Genomic DNA, 22034 nt, shown 5'->3' with positions numbered 1-22034 from the left:
ATCTGGTTGAGTAGAATCGGCAGACCTGGGTTGATACGACTGGGCACCTAGAGTCTGGAGTATATCTGTCAGGATCACTTTGTGGAGAGGAGATGGCAGCTGCTTGATATGCATTCCACATTTTTGGGGCCTGGAGACTCATCAACTGGGTCAATGCTGTCTCGTTCAGTCTTTTTTTTTATGTGCCACTCCTTGTGGGAATTGAACTCCAATCTCTCAGAGAAGGAGTCAGCATTTTATTCCCCTGATCTTCTTTTGCTAGAAAGAGAATGATGCACCCAAGTGCAAAGAGTGAATCTAGATTTTGTGGGACCTGTTGAGATGAAGATGCTGCTCGCTTCTGTGCATGCACATTCTGAATGGCCAGTGAAACCAGTAATTCCCTTGATTACTTGACCCTCCAAATCCTGAGAGAGTTGTTTTCACATTATGGACAGCCAGAACAGTTCGTCATTGTTAGTGTCCCAAGAGATAGAAAAATTCCTGAACGAAAACATATTCTTTCCAACCCATACATCTGTCTGGCAGAATGTCTGGTGCAAACCATGAAGCATTTACTGAAGGCATCTAAAGGGGGAAGTACTACTGGAACTATGGTTAACCATCTTCTAACTCCGATACTGGAACACCCCTATTGCTATAACCAGAACAGTAGCTCTCTTCATGTAAAGGCAACTACCGAACTGTTGAAACCTACTTCAGATTAGATTAGTTTAGACTTAGACTTAGTTTAGTACATAGTTTAATAAGGTGATTTCCTGGAGGAAGACTAGAGCTACTCCAGAACTAAATTGAGGCTTAAATTAAACCTACCAGGAGGCAGGTTTAACTTCAGATTAAGGTTGTTTGTCAAAGAAGACATTACTTGAACTCGTTCTTGCAGACAGAAGTGACCCATTGCAACATTTTGATGAAATAAGTTTTCAAGATCGTTTTCGTATGCATAAAGTATATTCAACGGAGATTATTTCACTTTTAGAACCCAGGTTTTCATCTCTGACTCAAAGAGGACAGCCTGTTCCAGTTTGTCTGCAGGTGCTCATAACTTTAAGGTTTTTGGCATGTGGCACCTTTCACCGAGAAACTGGGGATTTATGTGGTGTCAGTGAATCAACAATATGTAAAGTCATTCACAGAGTATGCAGGGCCATTTGTGAATTAAGAACACATTACATAAATTTCCCTGAAGCTTCAACCCAGGCTAACCACAAGGTACAATCCTATGAATATGGGAACTTCCCAGGACTCAGGTTGCATATGAAACCCATATTCCCATAAAATGTCCCTCAACTCCAGATGCTTGGGAATACTGGAACCGAAAGAATTGGTTTTCCATAAATGTCCAAGGTATGTGCACTCCCCAATTGCAGTTTTCAAATATTGTTGCACATTGGAAAGGTGCAACTCATGATTCCCGGATTTTCCTCAACTTATCACACTCAGTTTGTAGAGGAGATCATCATGGAATATTGCTTTGTTACAGTGGGTATGCTCAGAAGAATCTTTAGTTTACACCATACTTGCACCCAACAACAGCTGAACAATGGCACTACAACCAGGCTCATCAGCGCACTAGGGGTCTAGTAGAGAGCATGTTTGGTGTTTGGAAGAGTCACTGTCAGTGCCTTCGGAAAACACTTTGGTTCAAACCAAGAAGATGCTGCACTATCATCATTGAACAGCAGGGATGCCCAGATCCCCCAATAGAAGAAGATGACAATCCAGATGTGCCACCATTTCTATCAGACCATGGAGAAGGACATGCATACAGATCTGCTTTTGCGTTGTGCCACTTTAAATAGATTTACATTGTTTACCTTTTCAACCCTCTCAGATCTGATACATTCTCACATGTAATAAGCAAAAAAAAAAATATTTTAAAAGTAATATGGATATTTTGTCTGGTATGTTACAGAAACAATATTTATTTCACAGATTTATGTACTGATGTGACCTTTGAGAGACTGCTCTTTTTCATCTTCATCTCCAGTTCTACTTGCAGTATCTTCATCTTCATTTCATGCTCCTCCTTAAGATACTTCAACGTTCATGGAATTCAGTAGCCAGCCTTCATATGACTTTCTCCTTAAAACAAGACAAGTTCATATATATATCAGCTTCTTTATTTGCAGGTCCTCCGCCAGTCCTAAATCTCTCTCTTCGGGCTTCAGCAGCAGTTTTTTTTTTAGGTTTATTTTTACATTAATCCACAACACCTGGATATATAAAATAACTACTGTAGCTTAACTACTTTTAAGCTTTTCATGGTTCATTCCATGTTTTATAGGCAAACTCCATCCGGCTAATACAGATCTGCACAGGTGGTTTTAAATTAACCTAGTTTATTTTAGTTCAGGACTCCATAGTCCAGGTGTTAGTAATCTGTACTTAATCTGGGTTTCAGAAAGCCATTTTTGAAAGATGAAACCCCGGTGGTGATAATGGGGAGTGCCCGATGCCACAGACCCAGAGCACAGCAGGGATGACAGCCCACGGCGGAGTGAGGAACCAAGGCATAGATGTGGCTGATGACATCCTGGTGACGACAGACGGAGTTGGAGCCGAAGGATCCCAGGGCACAGACGGAGAGTTGATGATATTGAGCTACATAGCTGGCACAGGGGGTCTAGGCGAAGCTGCAGCGATGAGCGTCTGATGCTTTCTCTGCTTCTACCCTGCCTATCTCTCCAGTAGTTGTTTCTCTGCCGCTGTCACTTCTCTGCAGTGTTCGACTGTGAACTCACCTAACCTCTTTGACCAACTATTACTGATTGCTTTCTGGTTATTGATACTTGTTTACCATTGACCACCTTGGCTTTCTTTGTTTTCCCCCCGCCAGGTGTTGTCCTGATCATTTGGTGACTCTGCCCTAGGCTGTTATTCACTTCTCCTTTTTTTTTCTTTTGTTTTTTTATTAAAACTGACTTCCTCTGGAACAACCACAGCTTGAGAATCAACAACAAATACTTTTGAAAGTAACTTGAAGCTTCAAATAAAGATTGTATCAATCACATTGTTACAGCAGTAGGTGGTGACAAGTGACTTAAAAAAGGCATTTGTGTATTTCTGAGTAGGCCAATAAATCATTTTTAATAAATAAATAATATATATATATATATATTTTAAATATACTGCAGCATTTATCATTTTGTCAGAACCTTGTTATTTTGTTTAGATATCCAGAATCATTCAGCTTCCAAATACACATATGACATTTCTTTCTTTCTTTTTCTTTCTTTCTTTCTTTCTTTCTTTCTTTCTTTCTTTCTTTCTTTCTTTCTTTCTTTCTTTCTTTCTTTCTTTCTTTCTTTCTTTCTTTCTTTCTAAAAGCCTGGAATAAATATGACACTGTTTTTTTTTTTCAAATCTGGAATGAGCTAGAGATGATATTCATATTACACACGCTCAGTTAGTTTCTCAGTTAGTAAGAAAGCAGCCACATGTGACCTTCCTTCTGATAAAAATTAATTTGAATTTAAAAAAGTATTTTTTTTTTATGATCAGATCTTTTTGTCATACTGTCTAAACTTTGTGCGTGAAGCATTGTAAATTCATATCATTTTAATCATGTTTTCTTAGCTTCTAAAAGGCATAGCTAGCATGTGTTAAAATCTACAGTATTGTGTCAAGCTAGCAAGTTTTGTCATGGCTGTCAGTGTAGCAACTGTCCCTTTATCACAACATTGATGCAAAACCTTGTCATAACATAACATAAAATTATAATTGTATGTATTAATAAACAACCCTGGTTAATAGTCAGGTATCTCCCCTTTTTTATTTAAGTAAACAGTTTTTGAGTAAGAATCAGACATACAGGCTTACATTTGATCTGTTTTCAGTAGCCTATGCCACAAAAGAGGAAATGCACACCAGTGTTGCTCTGTTCTGATGCAAACATAGTGAAGCATAAAGGCAGGACACTAATCAAAACCAACTTTAGCTGGACAATAACTTTATTCTAGAGCTGCTGTAAAGCCAAAACAATCTCTGTTACTGTAATTTCCTATTATCACTGTAAAGCTGCTTTGAAACAATCTGTATTGTTAAAAGCGCTATATAAATGAAGTTGACTTGACTTGACTGTGGTCTGACGCATTTGCCACATAACCTCGCAAGAATATAAGAATATATTTTTGCAAAATTAAACGCACACAGTCCAGTAAGCTTTCACAGAAGTTTACAGAAGTATTATTAAATTTCAGTCCCTTATTATTAAATCAAAATCCCCCCCCCCCCCCCCCCCCGTTACTAGTCTTTTTCTTTAGTCTGTGCACAAGTAAAATAAATAAATTTGAAAACGATGTTAAAGAATGATTTTATTACATTTTAATGAATGTTGCAACTGTCCCCTGTTATGGGGTCAGTTGCAACATTTATATAAGTATATATTCACATGTTGCAGCAGTGTGGGTGGGAAGCTCACAGATGTGGGTTTATTGTATTAAAATTTTGTCTTTCCAATACAGTCTCCGAGAAACTCAAAGAAAAAGCAAAAAGTGTTGCAACCGTCCCCACTCTCCCCGAACATGATTGTATTCAACACCTTTTTTGCTGGAAACAATAACAATATGTGAAAAAGTGGAAACAATGAAAACTTAATATATATTTTAAATGAATGCAACAATAATTTCTGTATTTTAGTTCATTAAAATTGACTGCTTGTTTCTTGGATCAACATGTAATTGGTCTCGGTTTGGGGCTCTACAAAAGACCTTGGTCTAGATCTGCATTTCAGTGGGTCTGGTATTAGTCTGGGTTTTGGAGAATCTGGGGCCAGTTAAACAGTCACTATGTTAAGTCTAAGAACTAGGCTGACCAACTTGCAGTTAGCCAAAGGGTAATCAGACTTACTTTTCGGATCCAAATTAGACCAACCTGTTTAAGTGACTCACTTAAAAAAAGTTATAACCAGAAAAAAATTAACTAACTTGTAAGACTAGTCTAAGTAGTTTATGCGTCTCGACTACATCTGTGCCTATTTGGTCAAGGGTTCATCCTAATCTAAAGCAAGAAAACACATAGCCTAGCCTACCTCCTAGAAAGAATGCTATACTGTTATGTGTTTTAATCTATTTTTTACAGTCTATGGTTTTAATCCAAGTAGGCCTACATTAAACTGTGAACAATTCAAAACATTTAGGTGTTCTAAATCATTTGATCAGCAGTGTATGCCATACATTCAATTTGTGAACATGTGTGAATATTTATGAGCCTGGTTTGGTAAAATCTTTTACATTTTACATAAATGTAGGCTACTTCACTTTTGTGAGCAGAAAACGCACCCCTGACACATTGATGGTATGGAGCATCCGGACCCACAATTCACCGCGGCGCTCGTCTGAGAGTCACATGACCATGACATTAAAGCGGAAATGACAGTTAGCGATCCACAGTCTCACGGCAGATAAAAGGTAGGGATTAAAACATTTATTGTCTCTGTTATTATTGACAGAAAACGTTTAAATTCCACATTAACTTGCTCGCTTTTATAGTGGTTCTTGACGATTTCAAGTATATTGTTACTTTTCTCTATAAATGATGTGCAGCTAGTCAAACATCGTCACTGTCTTACACATGCATTAAACTTAAGATTATAAATGATCATAAATCTTTATTAGCTGCAGAAATTATATTCGGTTGAGTCTTTCTGATGTCTAATTCGGAGGCGAAAAGAAATGTGTTTATAATCATCCGACCCTGATGTACATACCGAACAGTTAGCGTCAGATGATTACTGTTTGTTTGTGTCTGATCATCACAATCGTTTCTGACCTATGAAGCTGTCAGACTCGGATATTCACAGATTGTATCATGACACCGTTTATAAACCATATTTTTGGTTTATAAACCATACAACCCGGCTTTACTGTTGACCCTCCTAACATTTTTTTAATGCTTTGACAGTTTAAGTAAAATCTTCCTGTATTAAACTGTAATATTTGTGTGTGTGTGTGTGTGTGTGTGTGTGTGTGTGTGTGTTTGTGTGTGTGAGGTGCTCAGATGATCACTGTGAGTTTTAATGCTAGATGAAGCTCTCAGTAAACGCACACGTCTATGGTTTATTATCGTCTGATTATATTTCACAGTAGATGAGTGAATATGAGTGATGATGAATGTGTGTGTGTGTGTTTCAGGGCTGTGATCTGTGATGTGATGTGATGTGATGATGGCAGCTGCCAGTGTGTCTCAGTTTGCCAACGTTCAGGCCACAGAGAAATCACAGTTGACCTTGAAAGGTAAGAAAATCTGCTTTTTCTGGATCCAGCCTGTGTTAACATCAGCACTGTGCACTGTAAATGACTGATCTGGAACTGATCATTTTGATGGGATTTATCAGCTCATATGACGCATCAACTTCAGCATCAGAGCTTCATGTGTTTTTGCACTTTGCAGTGTTTCCTCTAGAGGGTGATGTGTGCTGAATAATTTACTTCATAACTGCTAGTCCAACTATGAGCGTTCATGTCAGGACACATTACTCACATTTCCTGGTACAGCAATTAAAATTATAAATGTTTTTGCCACCTTGGAATCATGGTTTCACTTTATTTTGATGGTCCCTTTAACACATTCTGTTGACTATAAGTAACGTTGCAGCTACATGTCTACTAACTCTCATTAAAGTGTTAGTAGAGTACTAGTAGACTGGTAGGGTTTGGGTTAGAATAAGTGAAGACATGTAGTTGCAAAGTTACTTATAGTCAGTAGAATGTCTGTTCGGGGAACATCACAAAGTGTTAGCAGATATGAAGCAGACAGTCTGCTAATACTCTAATGAGAGTTAGTTGGCATGTAGTTGCAAAGTTACTTATAGTCAACAGAATGTTCAAATAAAGTGTTACCGGAATCATAGTCATTGCCACATGCCACTTAGTAATTATTGATATAAATCTGTTGTCCATTAACCGCCTCTAAGCAGTAATATGTCTTGTATGCTGAAACTTTTCATAAACGTTCTCTACTCTTGAGAAAAGTGATATAATAAAGGAAGCAGTTTGTTATGAATTTATTATTGTTATCAGAGCCGGCCCTACATGGCCACAGTTTGCTTGGTATAAATAACTTTGATAAAGTTTGCTCGTATCACTCTGTGCATTAATGTTTTAAAATAAAGAGGCACCACAATCAATCTGGTGCAGAAAAGAGGAAAAAGATGAAAGAAAGGAGCAAGATAAGGTACTGCATTTTGACAAGATATACATTTGTTGAAATGGTGGTTGCTGCAGCGTGTCTTATCGGTTCAGTTCAGCATTTCAGGACTGCTGTTATTTGAAGACGCTGTGCTTTTGTTACAACAGTGTCACTGTCACCTTATAATATATTGCAGCACTGAAAATGCACAGTGTTGTTATCGTGGGCACTTAAAAATTCAGTGAATAATTCTAGACGCCTTCTGAATTGTTCAGATTTTAGTTGAATGAAATTGCACATTCACACTCTGACAGTAGGTGGTGTATATGGAACAGCAGAAAAACAGTAGTTATTCAAATTACCCCTGTACACAAAGCAGTGCAACTTTCTGGACTAAACATGCCAGTTCAGAAAATATTTTTATATATATTGATTGAAAATATTCTCATTCTTTATAATTGTTCTTTATAGTTGTGTACTTTTGCACTTTAATCTGTTTGAAACATTTGTTTACTATATACTTTTTATCAATGTGTATTGTTTTATTGTATTTACATTGGTAATTCACGCTACAAAAATGGTATTATTACTCAGCAGTTTATTCTTTTTCTAGTATGTTTAAAGATAAGTATTCTGATTACACTTTACAATGAGGTGTCAGTGTAGGACGTATGTTGTGTACATTGGGGCATGGGAGCGGTTAGGTGAAACTTTACATGGGACCTATTTTGAAAATCTGCTTAGGGCCCCCAAAATGCCCTGGATATGTTACCTGGTCTGTTATTTCTGGTATGTTGTAAGTTTAATAACAGTGAATATGATATGAGATGAATGGCTCTGTAATGATTTGGATCACAGTGAAATGCACAATTTCTCATTGAAATTTTGAATAATGTTTGGTGTTTTTCTGTTCTACTCATTTGACAGTGCTGTCTGCTAAGCCTCAGTCTCCTAAGCTCCCCAGTCGTCACTCTCGTCTGAGTTCATTTGTGGAAGTGACCGCTGACGGTCTGACCAGTGAAACGAAGAAAACAGGCAAACGCACTGGACACCTTGAGCTGCAGTGGAATGAAGACCTCACCCTGTAAGGCATCACATGACTAAGTTTATATATATGTTACTTTTTTCATTTCTCATTTAAGTATACAATTTGTAAAAATAACAAATAATTACCTAAGACCATTGGAATTGCTCTCTGTAATCAGTAAAGTGAAGAAATCTGCTTTTCTGAGTTGGTTGTGTTCTACCTTTTGGTTTGTTTTTAATTTACATCTCTTAAAATCTTTTCTAAAAAGCCCTTCCAGTTTTAGGGGACTGTGTTTAGCCATAATCATGGTCCACTTGAGAACTATATATATATGTGTGTATATATATATATATATATATATATATATATTTATATACAGTACAGGCCAAAAGTTTGGACACATTACTATTTTTAATGTTTTTGAAAGAAGTTTCTTCTGCTCATCAAGCCTGCATTTATTTGATCAAAAATACAGAAAAAAATGTAATATTTTGTGATATATTATTACAATTTAAAATAATTGGTTTTCAATTTATTATACTTTAAATTATCATTTATTTCGGTGATGCAAAGCTGAATTTTCAGGATCATTACTCCAGTCTTCAGTGTCACATGTGACATCCAGTCTATCACATGATCCTTTAGAAATCATTCTAATATTCTGATTTATTATGAGTGTTGGAAACAGTTCTGCTGCCTAATATATTTGATGAATAAAAGGTTAAAAAGAACTGCATTTATTCAAAATAAAAACTTTTTTTTTTAATATAAATCTTCTTTACTATCACTTTTTTATCAATTTAACACATCCTTGCAGAATAAAATTATTGATTTATTTTAAAAAAATAAAGAAAAAAATTACTGACCCCAAATTACTGACCAGTAGTGTATATTGTTGTTATAAAAGATTTCTATCTTGAAAACATTTGCTTCTTTTTTTTTCTTTTCTTTTTTCTTTTTCTTTTTTTTATTCATCAAAGTATCCTAAAAAAGTATCACAGGTTATGAAAAAATATTAAGCAGCAGAACTGTTTCCAACTTTGATAATGAATCATCATATTAGAATGATTTCTAAAGGATCATGTGATAGACTGGAGTAATGATCCTGAAAATTCAGCTTTGCATCACAGAAATAAACGATAATTTAAAGTATAATAATTTGAAATCCAATTATTTTAAATTGTAATAATATATCACAATATAATTTTTTTTTTTCTGTATTTTTGATCAAATAAATGTAGGCTTGATGAGCAGAAGAAACTTCTTTCAAAAACATTAAAAATAGTAATGTGTCCAAACTTTTGGCCTGTACTGTATATATATATATGTATATATATATATATATATATATATATATATATATATATATATATATATATATATATATATATATATATATATATATATATATATATTTATATATATATTTATATATATTTATTTATTAATTAAAATTTTACAGGAACGTGACTCCTCAGAGTCGTTTGGATCTGAAGTTGTGGAGTTGTCACACTTTGAGGAAGGAACTTCTGGGCAGTGCCACCATTGACTTACTGGACACTCTACGAACACATGATGGCAAGAGTAAGTTGTCATCACAATATAAAATCTCCATAAATATATTTTTACATTGATTCTCCAAGTTAATGTTGAAACAACAGAGACAGTGTAACAAGGTTCATTGATAAGGGAAGAAGGAGGCGGGAACCAGCGGACATTTCAAAACTTTAATCCAAAATAAACAAAAACAAAACGAAGGTAAAAGATAAACAAAGCATAACTTAAATAGTCCAGGCCTGCTCCTCTCTCTTCCTTCACTGTCGTCGCTCCTCTTTTTATACTTCCGAAGCTCCTCCGTGAGGTCCTGCTTGCCACAGACAGTATTTTAAATATATATTTAATGGTGTCTTTTTTCACTAAGTTCTATGAATGAAGCCCAGTATTACTGATAACAAGTCAAGTCAAGTCAAGTCATCTTCATTTATATAGCGCTTTTAACAATGTAGATTGTTTCAAAGCAGCTTTACAGAGATAAACGTATAATTTAAGTTAAGATTGTTTTGGCTTTATAGCGGTTCTTTAATAAAGTTATTTTCCAGCTAAAGTTAGTTATGATTGATTCGCTTCCGTCGCAACGATCATTTGTTATTAAATTAGGGGCCGCTAAGACGACACCATTCTCTCTACACAAACTTTAAACGTGAACCTGTGAGAAACGCTGATGGCGTTCACATTCGCATTAAGAATTGGTTCTATAGTTACAGTGAGGAAAATAAGTATTTGAACACCCTGCTATTTTGCAAGTTCTCCCACTTAGAAATCATGGATGGGTCTGAAATTGTCATCGTAGGTGCATGTCCACTGTGAGAGACATAATCTAAAAAAAAAAAATCCAGAAATCACAATGTATGATTTTTTAACTATTTATTTGTATGATACAGCTGCAAATAAGTATTTGAACACCTGAGAAAATCAATGTTAATATTTGGTACAGTAGCCTTTGTTTGCAATTACAGAGGTCAAACGTTTCCTGTAGTTTTTCACCAGGTTTGCACACACTGCAGGAGGGATTTTGGCCCACTCCTCCACACAGATCTTCTCTAGATCAGTCAGGTTTCTGGGCTGTCGCTGAGAAACACGGAGTTTGAGCTCCCTCCAAAGATTCTCTATTGGGTTTAGGTCTGGAGACTGGCTAGGCCACGCCAGAACCTTGATATGCTTCTTACAGAGCCACTCCTTGGTTATCCTGGCTGTGTGCTTCGGGTCATTGTCATGTTGGAAGACCCAGCCTCGACCCATCTTCAATGCTCTAACTGAGGGAAGGAGGTTGTTCCCCAAAATCTCACAATACATGGCCCCAGTCATCCTCTCCTTAATACAGTGCAGTCGCCCTGTCCCATGTGCAGAAAAACACCCACAAAGCATGATGCTACCACCCCCATGCTTCACAGTAGGGATGGTGTTCTTGGGATGGTACTCATCATTCTTCTTCCTCCAAACACGTTTAGTGGAATTATGACCAAAAAGTTCTATTTTGGTCTCATCTGACCACATGACTTTCTCCCATGACTCCTCTGGATCATCCAAATGGTCATTGGCAAACTTAAGACGGGCCTTGACATGTGCTGGTTTAAGCAGGGGAACCTTCCGTGCCATGCATGATTTCAAACCATGACGTCTTAGTGTATTACCAACAGTAACCTTGGAAACGGTGGTCCCAGCTCTTTTCAGGTCATTGACCAGCTCCTCCCGTGTAGTTCTGGGCTGATTTCTCACCTTTCTTAGGATCATTGAGACCCCACGAGGTGAGATCTTGCATGGAGCCCCAGTCCGAGGGAGGAGCTGGTCAATGACCTGATTTTCTGGATTTTTTTTAAATATTATGTCTCTCACAGTGGACATGCACCTACGATGACAATTTCAGACCCCTCCATGATTTCCAAGTGGGAGAACTTGCAAAATAGCAGGGTGTTCAAATACTTATTTTCCTCACTGTATATATAATTTTTTTTTTTATTTTTTTTATGGGGATAAAATAAGAAATTATAGCCATTCAACATTAGAACTGAAAGCATACAGATTCTGCGTTAATTGTGGTCATTATTTTAAACAGTTTAAACATTTAAACAGTAAATTTTAATTTTAAAATTTAAACAAGTATTTTTTCCCCAGCCGTAATATTAAGGTTAAAATCAATGCTGATCACCTCAGATCTTTTATAACTCCTTGTAACTGACATTAAAGCAAAACAGGTCTTATTTAAAATATGTCACCTTTATTTCTATAGCACTTTATACAATACAGATTGTTTCAAAGCAGCTTTACAGTGATAAACAGGAAAATGATGCTTTTCGGCTGTTGTTCAGATCAATAATCTGATCAATAATATTTTTGAATATTAAGTGTCTCCAACTGTGACCCCCTGTTATTAATACTTTTGCATTCCTGGTTCTTTTGACACTACTGGCCAAAAGATTTTGCATAGGTCTGTATGAATTCCTTTCCGCTCAGTGCAGTGTTTTTCCTGAACATTTGAGGTTTGACTTTCAGCAGAGTCACTCCGCAATTTTAGTCCTGTGTTTTTGGTCAAGTTGGTAAAGTTGTTTCTGAGTCAGCTGTGGGCTTCACATTGTTCAGAGAAATTCTTGAACTTTTGTCTGTCTAGCAGAAGACAGCTGGGTTTGCTTAAAAAAAAAAAGATTATATTTAGATTCAAATCACAGTTCCTGTCAAACGTGCAGAGAAGCAGCAGTATATGTATATACATATACATATATTTTTTTTACATTTACAAGACAGGATATTCTTCAAAGATGTTCTTTATTGTTGCACAGAAGAACTTCGTACAAGTTTAGATGACATGAGTGTAAATGATGACATAATTTTAATTTTGATTGAACTGTTCTTTTACTTTCTTAAAAAGAGAGACTAGATAAAGAGAGATACAGTTTTTTATATTTGCTGTTATATAAGGTTCTGACCAATGTGTCTGAACAAGATTATTATGTCAGCATGTGTTCAACAGATCGCAGTGTCAGAAATACATGATTATTTTCTATGGTTCGAAGACATGTAAAGGCTAATGTGGGATTGAATGAAATCTCAATGAACAGCTGAAAACTCCCCTTTTAAACCAGCTTTGCTTCTTCCCTGCTATTTTAAAACACAAAATATGAACCAGTGAGTGTTTTGCCAAAACAATGAGTCTGTCAAATAAAATGTCATGAATGTAAGTTGAATATTTAGGTTTTTAATAAAAAAACAAAAACACAAATGTATCTACCAGCACTAAAGCTCTCTCTCTCTCTCTCTCTCTCTCTCTCTCTCTCTCTCTCTCTCTCTCTCTCTCTCTCTCTCTCTCTCTCTCTCTCTCTCTCTCTCTCTCTCTCTCTCTCTCTCTCTCTCTCTCTCTCTCTCTCTCTCTCTCCTCTCTCTCTCTCTCTCTCTTTGACTGGCAGTGGAGAATGTTCAGCTCAGTCTGGTTCTACAAACCGAGAACAAAGGCTCGGTTGTAGCAGGAGGTGAGCTCAACGTCTGTCTGGACGGCCTGGTTGTTGATCTAGGATCTCTGCCCAATGGCAATGCTGCCTCAGACAGTAAGTCCTGTTCACAGACACACATGCACACTTCATAGAAAACACTCGTAGAACACACAGAACACATGAACAAATGCACATTCATGAGTTTGCAAAGCCTTGGCTGTGACTCCACCTAAACTAACTGCAGGAATAGAGGAGGTTGTGGTGAGAGGGGTTGGTATGGAAAGAGTCGCGTTTGACCAAGCGGATGCTCACAAGAGGGCTTTTCTCCTCTGTGTACTCACAACTGACAAACAGAGCCCAGGAGGGCAGTGGGTCTATTGACCACTCACAAACCTAATCTGTTCAGACTCACACAAACTCATTTTTGATTAGGAGCAAGTTGCTTTGGAAAGCACAAAGCATTCAGTTAGAGACAGGTACTAAATTGATTCTGTTACTGTAAAAAGACTGATATTGTGAGTTTACATTTACATTTATGCATTTGCCAGAACATTTTATCCAAAGTGACTTATGTTGTGTTCAAGGTACACATTTACATTTGATCCGTTCTTTCTTTCCCTGGAATCGAACCCTTGACATTGGCGTTGCTAGCGCCACGCTCTACTGCTTGAGCTTCAGGAAAGCGAGTTTAGTTACTGAATGACCATCTCTAGCTTGTAAAAAGATTCATGAGACTTACTCTTAACTACTCTTTGAAGCATAAGGTGTGTGCTGCAATGTCGACGCATGTTATAGAGCACAATCAGTCAACATATAACAATTTAATGTTTATTTGAAGCCACGAGTAGAGAAATACAGAGAATGTGCATTTAATGGATCTAGAGTTGTCTTTAAACTTTGAGATTCATTCATTCAAGATTTATTTTCAAAAGCGTTTTTATTTTCCTGGAAGGGTTGGTTGAGATTTCACCTTCAAAACCTTCCCATTGCTAAACCCTCAACTTGCTATTAATTTTTTTTTATATCTAACTCTATATAACTACTGTAGATGATGAGTACGTTCTCACAATGGAACCTGCCATTCAGTAGCCTATTATTGCTTTTTAGCCAAATTGAAATAAAACAATTCTATAGCAAAACATTTAGTTAAACAGCACAAATATATAAGCATTATTTTGAGCAGAAAATGTAATTAGGACATAACAGTGACAACTGCATGTGACAACCCCAACCTGAGAAGTGCTATGGCAGCTGCTGACAAGTTCCCCGTGTGAGAACTAACCCGGTCTGCCCTCTAATGCAGCGTTAACTAGTCTTACATAGCAAGACCTTTGACTCACGACAGAAGGTCTGGACCTTTTTACAGCATGTCTTTTCTAAGTGAGAAAATGTAACAGAAAAACAGTATATATAGACAAACACTCAAACAATATTACAGTAATATAAAAATTGGTCCCAATTTATTTTGTCAATGTATGTTTTTGGTCTTTTTGTGATATTTATGTATTCATAATTCATGATAGCTATAAAAACTCAAGGTTTATGGAAAATGTTATTCAAGTTCAAGTTCATTTTATTTATACATAGCACATTTTACAACAGCCACTGGCTGACCAAAGTGCTTTAGAGAACAGCAAAATTAAAAGAAAATAAAACCTGCATAACAACACAAATAAGCACAGCAAAGCTAAGGGCAGCCTTATAACAGGTGTAGCAAAACCGTATCAGACTCAAATATAAAATAGTAAAACAGAGATGGCAGTATCAGACTCAGATAAAAAAATGGAAAAACAGTGTCAGACTCAAAAAATTGTAAATCAGAGGTGGCAAGGCAGAATCAGACTCGAATATGTAATGGAAATAACCAGGAGTGGCAAAAACAGTATCAGACTCAATGGAAAATAGTAAAACCAACCAACCTTAATTATAGGCCATGGAAAACAAGTGCGTTTTTAGAAGTGACTTAAAAGTGATCACGGAAGGGGCTATCCTAATTTCTAATGGCAAATTGTTCCACAACCGAGGCCCGACCACAGAAAAGTTATTGCTTATGGTATAAAAGTTTTACAAAACCATATTAAACCAACATGACCACAAAGAGTGCATTTCTTCTTCACATATAGAAGGGGTGTAAAAATGTATCTGATAGCAAAATTCAATGTATCGATTCCAGAATTTAATAATCGATTATGATAACAATAATGTGTTACAGGCCGTCTCAGATTACACTGGTATTCTTACAACAGATGCAGAGCTTGTAAAATTGTGGAGACTAAGGGTGTGTTCTGTTCACACTTGGCAAAGGTTGGTTTGATTAAAACAAACTCTGGTGTGATTGCTCTGTTAGTGCGGTTCATTTGAATAAGTATGAACGCTGTCATCCGAACCCTGGTGCACCAAGTACGTTTCCTAAAAAGGACAGAATGCACAAGCGTGTTTTTTCTCGTCATAGTCGTGATGTTCATCTCAGTTCGGTACAGGCGTCCCCTCTTCTCTCATATCTCTCCAGTCAAGAGCCTGAGGACGCAGATATGCCAGTGTTGTTCTGTCACGCAATGTTCTTTTATAATTGTGTTTAATAAAATAACATCTGAATGAAATTTTATATCCTTAATATTTCTGTTATGTGGTAATCATTTTATAAAACCACTCTGCTGCACTCTTAGCACTCTTCTGCCTAAAAGCTCTCTTCTGCCACGACTATATTCACAATATAGCATAGCCTTCTGTGTCACATTGCTTAATTGTACCATGGACTGACTATATACTCAAATTCTGATCGGCTGGAAGGTGTGCGTTAAGTAAGGGATAATGTAGAGCGAGGCGGTTGTTATAGCGAATACAACCCCGACAGGCTGATCAGGACCCGACGTGAAGCGGAGGGGTCTTGAATCAGCCTGAAGGGTTTGAATTCGCTATAACAACCGCCTCGCTCTACATTATCCTGCTTATTACATGGCTACCTACCAAATAAACCAATAATTTGACACAAAATATTGATTTAAAAAGGAGTTTTTTTTTATTTAAAAACGATTGTATTGCTTCCGCTAAAGAAAATAGTCTGTTCCGTCTCTACGGTTAGAATCCTGCGTCCATAGCAACGCTCTGTTTTTCATGGCAACGGTGTGTTATACTTAGCAGCGGTCTGTTATCAAGAAATAACAGACCGCATTCTACATTAGAATTCAACCAAGCCATATAATAAAACTGTTTAATGTACAAGTAGTTCCAGTCAATTTAATCACCATTCTATATTAATACACTGCTTTCATACACAGAAACATTCAGGATTCAGGAGCACAGAAAGTTATCAACTCTGTCCGTGACTTTTATTATTAAAATAGCTTTGCTACTGAATTGCTACATTGTTTCTCAGCAACAAGGGAGTAACATCACTGGTTTTGAAGTAACTAAACTCACAGCTTCATTGTTAGAAAGAGTCTCTACACTGACACTGGTAATTCACACACACCTCTCATCTTTGTCTGTCTCTCACTCTCTCTTTCTCTCTCGTTAATTAATTCAAATAAATTCATTACTACCTTATCTCTGTTTAAAGTGGGCAGATTACTAGGTCTAAAGAGGCGTTACCTGCAAATTTTTACCCTTCTAGTCAAACATTGCACTGCAAACATCAATAACAGCTTTAACTTGTCAATGCTGGCAAATGACTGGTATAAGCGGGATAATCCATGGCTAGCTGTGCATTAAACGATTTTAATGCACCTCGCTTTTGGTGGTTCTTTGCCTCCACGCCATTCATTGAAATCATTTAATGCACAGCTAGTCGTGGATTATCCCTCACTTATACCACGCTTTAGAATGTGCGATTCTGATTGGCTTACGGATGTTTAGAGGTGTTGATTGATTTTTCAATAACTGCACAGCTAAAGTAGTTCCAACCATTACAGTTCCATATCACTTTGCCAAATTATTTTAGTTAAAGAACTACCACTGCAAAAGTCACTAACACAATGTTATAAACAATAGGATAATTATCTGTTAAAGCATGTTGTCTTTCTCCTGCTCTCTCTCCCATGTACTGACTTGCACACACACAGACATTCACATGCACAGAAACTTCTCTTCAGCACTGCCTCATGACTTCATCAGTAAAATGTTTTTGCTACTGAAAAGCAAAGACATTTCTTAGTAGTGAGGTGTTAGTGTTGATATTTTTAAAGTAGACATTATTGTAGGCATAGTAGTGCAGTTTTTTTCAGTAATTTAACAGCCTTTCGTTATATTCCTTGCGTAAACATACAGTGTCCTCCACTAATATCGGTACCCTTGGTAAATATGAGCAAACCAGGCTGTGGAAAATTCTTGGCTATTTATCCTCTTGGTTTTTCATTCAAAATATTCACAAGAATTTAACCTTTAATTTAAGAATATTTGTTTTCTTTTGATTATTTTACTTTATCGTAAAACAAGTATTTTCTCAAATATTAAATAAATAAATATTGGCATGCATGTATTTACTACCTTGTGTGCATAAGTACAAATAAGCCATGCCATTATTACAGGTGTCAAGCCATCCTCCGTATTGTGTGTGATGCCAGTAAAGATTGTCCACTTCCAGGCTGATTCTTAACATCTCCAATTGATTTTAACATCTTGATTATTGATAGTGGAACTGATAGTGGAAATGGGCATTTTCAACAATTGTTCCATTTTCTTATAGCCCTTTACTGATTTGTTTCATTTCTGCACATTGTTACTGTATTCTCTGGACTTTTCTATTATGATGGATAGGAATTTGACCTGCATATTTATACCCCAGTTAAAAAACAGGAAGTCATGGCTGACTACTAAAGTATTCCTTATCAATCAAGTAACCTCAATGTACAAAATGAATGGCAATGTGACCAGTTAGATATTTTACTCATGACGCATGTTTAAGCCAGAGGCGACAATGGCAGGAACCCAAACTCCATTAGGTGTTCCATGATGTTGCAGTAAAAACCAACACACGCTCCTGCAAATGCTTCTTATGTGTGTTTTATTGTTGTTCTGAAGATAAATAATCTGTTGCTTTTGATAGTGTTTCTTTTTTTCAGTGATTCCTTCTGACATTCTCTTTCAGTTACTTGTTGTACACACACACACACACACACACACACACACACACACACACACACACACACACACACACACACACACACACACACACACACACACAAAAGCACAAAAGGCAAAGTCCTCTTTCTTTATATAGCGCTTTATTCAATACAGATTGTTTCAAAGCAGTGATAACAGGAAAATGATGCAAACAGAGTTAATTTTGGCTCTAAAAGAAAATAGTGTCATTGTTCAGCTGAAATCAGTTCATAAATCATCCATTATAAAATATCATCAATTATTAAATTAGTTCATTTCATCTATAAAGCAGTTCTGCAGAGAACAGTGATGTCAGAGAACAGTGATGTCCAGCTCAGTTCAGTTCTCATCTAAATGTCAGTGCGGTCAAATCAATAATATTGTTGAATATTAACAAACTAACACTGTGTGATTATGATTTAGGCTGCATCACAAGTCAGAAATCATATTGTGGATCAGTAGTTTTCAAATATTTTTTATCCAGTTCCTATCAGATTAATGATGTTTTCTATGGCCTAACCCTACCCCTGAACCTACCCATAACAGAAACATGTGCAAAATAATAGGAAACAGTTTTGCGTGATTTATTAGCCATTTTAACTAGTGAGGACCAGTTTAATGTCATTACTAGTCAGTTGTCATAATATTTCACAATATAAGTGAGGACATTTGGCTCTCACAAGTATAGCCAAACCTATATACACACACACTTCTTCATTCTTAAACACATTCTTATCACATTCCCCAACCACTGTAGTTGGCACTGGGTAATAATCATGGCCTCAATACTTCTGCAGTTGGTCTTTTTAAGTATTTCAATGTGAGGCACATGATTACGCCAGGTGATTCCCAGAATGCGCTGAAGGCAGCTTATGTGGAAGTGCTCTAAGGACTTGATGTGACGGCTGTAGGGTACCCACGCTTCACAGCTATAGAGGAGGGAATGACACAGGCCGCTTGGTATACGGCGACCTTTGTTGGAGGGATGAAGGTTCTTATTATGAAAGACTCTACACCGAAGTCTCCCAAAGGCCTTTCCACCAACAGAAAGGAGTGATATGCTCCTACTATTGTAGCAGACAACCTTGTCATCCTTGTTCTTATAGATGACTACAATGTTTGCATCTCTCCATTGCTGTGGGATGTTCTCATCAGTCCAGGCCTTGGTGATGTACTGGTAGAGGGTGCACATACATATGTACCCTCCCTCCTTCAGTAGCTCAGCAGGGATGTTATCAGCGCCAGGGGACTTGTTGTTCTTAAGGGAACGGACAGATGATAGAACCTCCTGGAAGGTTGCTGGTAGACTGAGATTGTGGATGGGAGGATGTTCAGGCAATATGTCCAGGATGGTGGGGTCTGCATCAGAGTCTTGATTAAGCAGGGTGTCAAAATGGTCCGCCCACCACAATAGGATACTATTCTGGTCCTTCAGAAGTGTTTGACCATCAGCCACACACACACACACACACACACACACACACACTCTTAATAAAATGACAGTTTGGCTTATATTATTAGTCTTTTCACAACCAAAACAACTGGCTTTGTGATCTGATTTTAAGTCCTTGTTTTAGCCACGCATAGTATAAAGATCTGGAGTGTGTTCTTTCAGTGTGCAAGTTTCTATTTGACCTTCAACAGTGGATAAAGGTTGGAGTGTGTGTAGGTCTGTTAGGGTCCTCTGTTCACTCTGAAGTTGCTCTTGTTGGTTTAAAGTTTTCCCTCATTTCCCCTGGGGTTTTTTTCTGAAACACATGTACTACATAAACAGGCCTTTGTGTACAGGCCTGGGGAAAGCCAGAAAGTCTCTCTCTCTCTCACACACTCTCTCTCTCTCTCTCTCTCTCTCTCTCTCTCTCACACACACACACACACACACACACACACACACACACACACACACACACACACACACACACACACACACACACACACACACACACACACACACACACACACACACACACACACACACACACACACACACACACTCAGTAAACAGAAACTTGTGCTTAAACTTTCTAAGCTTTCTTACAGTAACTTTTTATTTTTGTACTATAAGCTTTAATGTTGCTCGATTTAAGTTTTACATTTGAAACGGCAAGGCTTCATTAACACACACTTTCATGTGAAACTATTTAAAAACAGAAGGATAAAACACAGCCACATAAGCAGTGTCATAATACATAATTAGTTTTATTTAATTTCAGATGCATGTCATTATTAAATGAATGGGTATTCACAAAATGAAATCGTTCCTCTTTTGGGATTCCAAACTATATTTTTCTTTGTTCTGTGGAAAAGAAAATGAGAAATTTATTGCAGTGTTCACTCTGTTCTTTTCCATACAGTGAATGAAAACATTGTGTAAGGAACAGAACAATTCATTAATTCATTATTTACTGATGATAATCTCTCTCAAATCTCATTCAAGTTTGTGTATATAAATGTGGCTCATCCAAATTGACAGTCAAACAGACTGAATATATACTGTATAACTTGGGAAGCAGGAATATAGCAAACAAGTCATATGGATTGCTTGAATTCTTTTATGGTCTGTTTTTGGGGGTAATTTTTGGAATAAATTAAGTCATACATTTGGAACAAATTACACACATGAAGGTGAACTGTCTTAAATGTTTCTTGGAGATGTTAAAGGTTATTGACTGTAATGCATGTAAAAACGATTAAATAACAGGAAATTAATGCAACAAAGATTGTTTTGCCTGTACAGCAGCTCTAGAAGAAAATCATTGTCCAGTTTAAGTAAGTTCAGGGTTGATTCATTTCCGTTGTGAAAATCATTAGTTATCTGGAGAAAACAGTGATGTCATCGTCCAGCTCAGTTCAGTTCTCATACAATGTTGTCAAAGCAGGCAGATAAAAATATTAAGAATAATAAGTATCCCCAACTAAGCAAGCCAGAGGTGACAGTGGCAGGAACCCAAACTCTATCAGGTGACAGAATGGAGAAAAAAAACTGGGAGAAACCAGGCTCAGTCGCGGAACCAGTTCTCCTCTGGCAAACAAACGAACAGTGTATGATTATGATTCATGCAGCATTATAGGCAGAGACAATTTATATGAGACATGCCACTTCCTCAATTCTCAATACAACTATATAAGGAAAACCCGTAACGGCAAAGATGGCTGTTGTATGCACATGTCCCGCCCCTCCCGCTGGAAAGCCAATCATCTGCTTTTAACAGTCAGCAGCTGACCACTAAGGAGCGAATGTACAGTGACGTGACATAACTGCCATATTCAACCTGTGCTTTCGCGCTGTGACCTATGGCTGTGACTGGCGCTGAGCCAAAGACGGACGCGCTCAGCGCTTCATAGGCTATATCACAACTGTTCAGTGTTTTTAACCACATAATGTTTATTTTAGGTTTCAGACATTTAAATACATATAATTGTTTAAGTGCTTGGCACAACACCGGCATTCTGGATAGAGACGTGAATGAAGTTGGTGTCATGAACGTGAATCCTTGCGCATGCGTAGTAAAAGTATAACCTGTGGGGAAAAAGGCGTTTTAAAACTTAATTTGGGGCAAAGTCATCAAACTTTTTCAGAGATTTTTATCATATTTTACTGCTGTTTCTATACATGCAGTTTTTATGTCCCGGTGACCAGTGAAAGTGCAGTTCTGACTCTCTGCCCATTCATTTAGATAGGAGCCTGGTCTTGTTAGTCCGAAATAGCTGCCCGGAGGCGTTGCCAAGATGGCGGCCGAGTGGCACGACTTGCCTAAAAGGACTTTGTTATAGGTCAGAAGTCAGATTGGGAA

At 37.2% G+C, this 22034-nt stretch overlaps 1 protein-coding gene and 1 pseudogene across 4 annotated transcripts in view; both read left to right on the top strand.

Moving 5' to 3' along the window:
* The first annotated feature begins 529 nt into the window (after positions 1–529).
* On the top strand, positions 530–1802 carry LOC307151635 (putative nuclease HARBI1; annotated as a pseudogene). The gene is made up of 2 exons: positions 530–536; positions 884–1802. The product of its transcript is annotated as a putative nuclease HARBI1 (transcript).
* A 3531-nt stretch (positions 1803–5333) lies between these two features.
* Positions 5334–22034, top strand: part of wwp2 (WW domain containing E3 ubiquitin protein ligase 2) — a 56564-nt gene continuing 39863 nt past the window's right edge. For all 3 annotated transcript variants that reach the window (XM_079860184.1, XM_079860182.1, XM_079860183.1), the window contains exons 1-5: positions 5334–5411; positions 6135–6236; positions 8059–8215; positions 9621–9742; positions 13117–13254. In XM_079860184.1, the coding sequence (XP_079716310.1) occupies positions 6164–6236; positions 8059–8215; positions 9621–9742; positions 13117–13254 (490 nt within the window). In that variant the 5' untranslated portion in view covers positions 5334–5411; positions 6135–6163. The remainder of the gene's footprint in view (positions 5412–6134; positions 6237–8058; positions 8216–9620; positions 9743–13116; positions 13255–22034) is intronic.

This window comes from Squalius cephalus, assembly GCF_949319135.1.
Source record: "Squalius cephalus genome assembly, chromosome: 23".
NCBI lineage: Eukaryota > Metazoa > Chordata > Actinopteri > Cypriniformes > Leuciscidae > Squalius > Squalius cephalus.
The sequence above is the reverse complement of the archived record's forward strand: the minus strand, read 5'-3'. Positions and strand labels throughout refer to the sequence as shown.